Source organism: Argentina silus, assembly GCF_951799395.1.
Source record: "Argentina silus genome assembly, chromosome: 14".
Classification (NCBI taxonomy): Eukaryota; Metazoa; Chordata; class Actinopteri; order Argentiniformes; family Argentinidae; genus Argentina; species Argentina silus.
The window spans coordinates 17939630-17942129 of record NC_139668.1 but is presented as its reverse complement, the minus strand read 5'-3'; the positions used below and the strand labels follow the sequence as shown (position 1 = coordinate 17942129).

General features: G+C 47.4%; 1 protein-coding gene across 2 annotated transcripts in view; it reads right to left on the bottom strand.

Annotated features, from left to right (window-relative positions):
* Positions 1 to 2500, bottom strand: part of efr3ba (EFR3 homolog Ba) — a 15563-nt gene that overhangs the window by 12974 nt on the left and 89 nt on the right. For both annotated transcript variants that reach the window (XM_083684578.1, XM_083684579.1), the window contains exon 1: positions 2471 to 2500. This exon is cut by the window's right edge and continues 89 nt beyond it. In XM_083684578.1, the coding sequence (XP_083540704.1) occupies positions 2471 to 2477 (7 nt within the window). In that variant the 5' untranslated portion in view covers positions 2478 to 2500. The remainder of the gene's footprint in view (positions 1 to 2470) is intronic.

The following is a 2500-nucleotide window of genomic DNA, read 5'->3' as shown; positions in this document are numbered from 1 at the left end:
AGCCACAGAGGACCACACTGAGCCACAGAGGACCACACTGAGCCACAGAGGACCACACTGAGCCACAGAGGACCACGCTGCCTCCACAGAGGACCACACTGAGCCACAGAGGACCACGCTGAGCCACAGAGGACCACTGATTATTGATTACTGATATTTGTATGAAGATGACAGGTGGTAGCTAGAGGATGAATCTGAGACAGAGATACTCTGAGATCAGCAGCATCAGATAAGGACTCTCTCTGCCTTCGATATGAAACCCCACTACCCTTCTCACCTCTGCTCCTGCTGCCTCCATATACAGAACAACTACCCACTAATAACCCCAATACCGGCTTTCATCAAAAACGCCTCATAGCTCTAAAGCCCTGCCCTTGATTTGACAATTTTTCCATTTACGGTTACAGGTTCTTCCTTCATGTTTAACTCAAACAACAATAACTAAATATTAAAACTAAACATAACTACATTTTTACTGTGGCGTCTTAGGATACTGGTGGTAATGGTGATTAACAACCAAACAAGAGTTATAGCCTAGCTCGGAAAAGTGCCCAACACAAACAAAGAGCATCGATTAGTTACGCTGCATACACATCAGGCCACGTGTCACTCAGGGGAGGCTGGTGGAGGCAGAAATCGGAGGACGGCTCATTGTAATGCATGGAATGGACTGAGGAATGGTTTCACATGTGTTTGATACCATTCCTATTTCCAGTCCATGCATTACGGTGAGCCCGTCCTCCGATTTCTGCCTCCACCAGCCTCCCCTGTTATCACTGCACGTATGAGATTCAGGCAACCAAACATAACAGTCTCTCGACGACAGACGCAGAGCGCTCCACACTCCAGAGACTCATTCAATGGCTACTGAGCAGTCAAAAGTGGGTGGGCTGTTGATGTTCAAAATGAAATGACAGACAGGTCATGGCACCAATGAGATATCACCATCGAGCACATCCTGCTGGACACCTCCATTACTAACTACTAACTACTAACTAGTTAGCTTCAGTAAACAACTGTAGGACGGAAATGAAAAACCACAGCGTGGGGGTGGGGGAGGAGGAGCTTCCTCAGGCTCAGCAGAATTTCGTCCATTTCGCGTTTCGAAATGGATCCAATCACGTTGGATTATATTGTTGTATCTCAACCTCTGAACGCTCATACAAGCATGACAGATGTTGTGTCAGAGATACATCAGCTTTGAAAATAGGCTTTTCTGTAGGCTACCAATCAATAAAATACTGCAAAGTGCAACCATAGCCCAATCAATCAGACCAATCCTGCCTGGTTGCATCTGGCCTCTGTAGTTAGCCTAAACGTGTTTGTCTCTTTAGTAGACATAGCTTAGCATAGACTTGTGTCTAATATATAGCAGTTAGCCTAGCTGCATGTTTACAACAGTTAGCCAGGACGTGTATTTACTAGTAGTTGTTACCACTATTCAATCCTGGGTGGTTAATGTAGCACTTAGCCTAGCTGTGTGCCTGTAGTTAGCCTAGCTGTGTGCCTGTAGTTAGCCTAGCTGTGGGTACATGTATGTAGGCATGGGTATGTTTGTACCCGATAGCAGCTTTCCAAACACAAAGTGTACTGTAGCAATTAGTGAATTTGTACTATAGAAGTTAGCTGTGTGTGTGTGTGTGTGTGTGTGTGTGTGTGTGTGTGTGTGTGTGTGTGTGTGTGTGTGTGTACTATAGCTGTGTGTGTGTGTGTGTACTGTAGCTGTGTGTGTGTGTACTATAGCTGTGTGTGTGTGTGCTATAGCTGTGTGTGTGTGTGTGTGTGTGTGTGTGTGTGTCCTACGTAGCTGTAGTCTAGCTGTGTGCCGTCCGAGATGCACTGAGCAAACACAAACAGACAGCTGAGCCTGTGATGAACATTTCCTTTTGTTTGAACATCTGCTGCTTACGTACTGTCGGCGTCAGAGTGTAACACAGTGAATCCACACACACACACACACACACACACACACACACACGTACGCATGCACGTGCACACCCACACACACACACACACACACACACACACACACGTACGTGCACACACGCTCGCGCACACACACAAGTACGTGCACACACGCTTGCACACACACACGTACGCACGTGCACACACACTCACACACACACACACGTACACACGTGCACACACACACACACAGGCAATCTGTTGCTTCAGCATCATGTTACCATGACAGTGAATGAAAGCCCTGAGCAAACATACACACGCACACACACACACCTGCTGTTGACATCAAAGACAAAAAGAAAACCTCAAAACAATGAGAGCGAGGAGAGGGGGCAACAGAGGCACACATTTGTAATGCAACCCACACACACACACACGCACACACACACACACACACACACACACACACACCACACACGCACACACGCACATGCACGCACGCGCACATGCACGCACGCATGCACGCACGCATGCACGCACGCACGCAGATAAATACTGTTCTTACCGTACATGGATGGAAGCACTGATGAGGTCC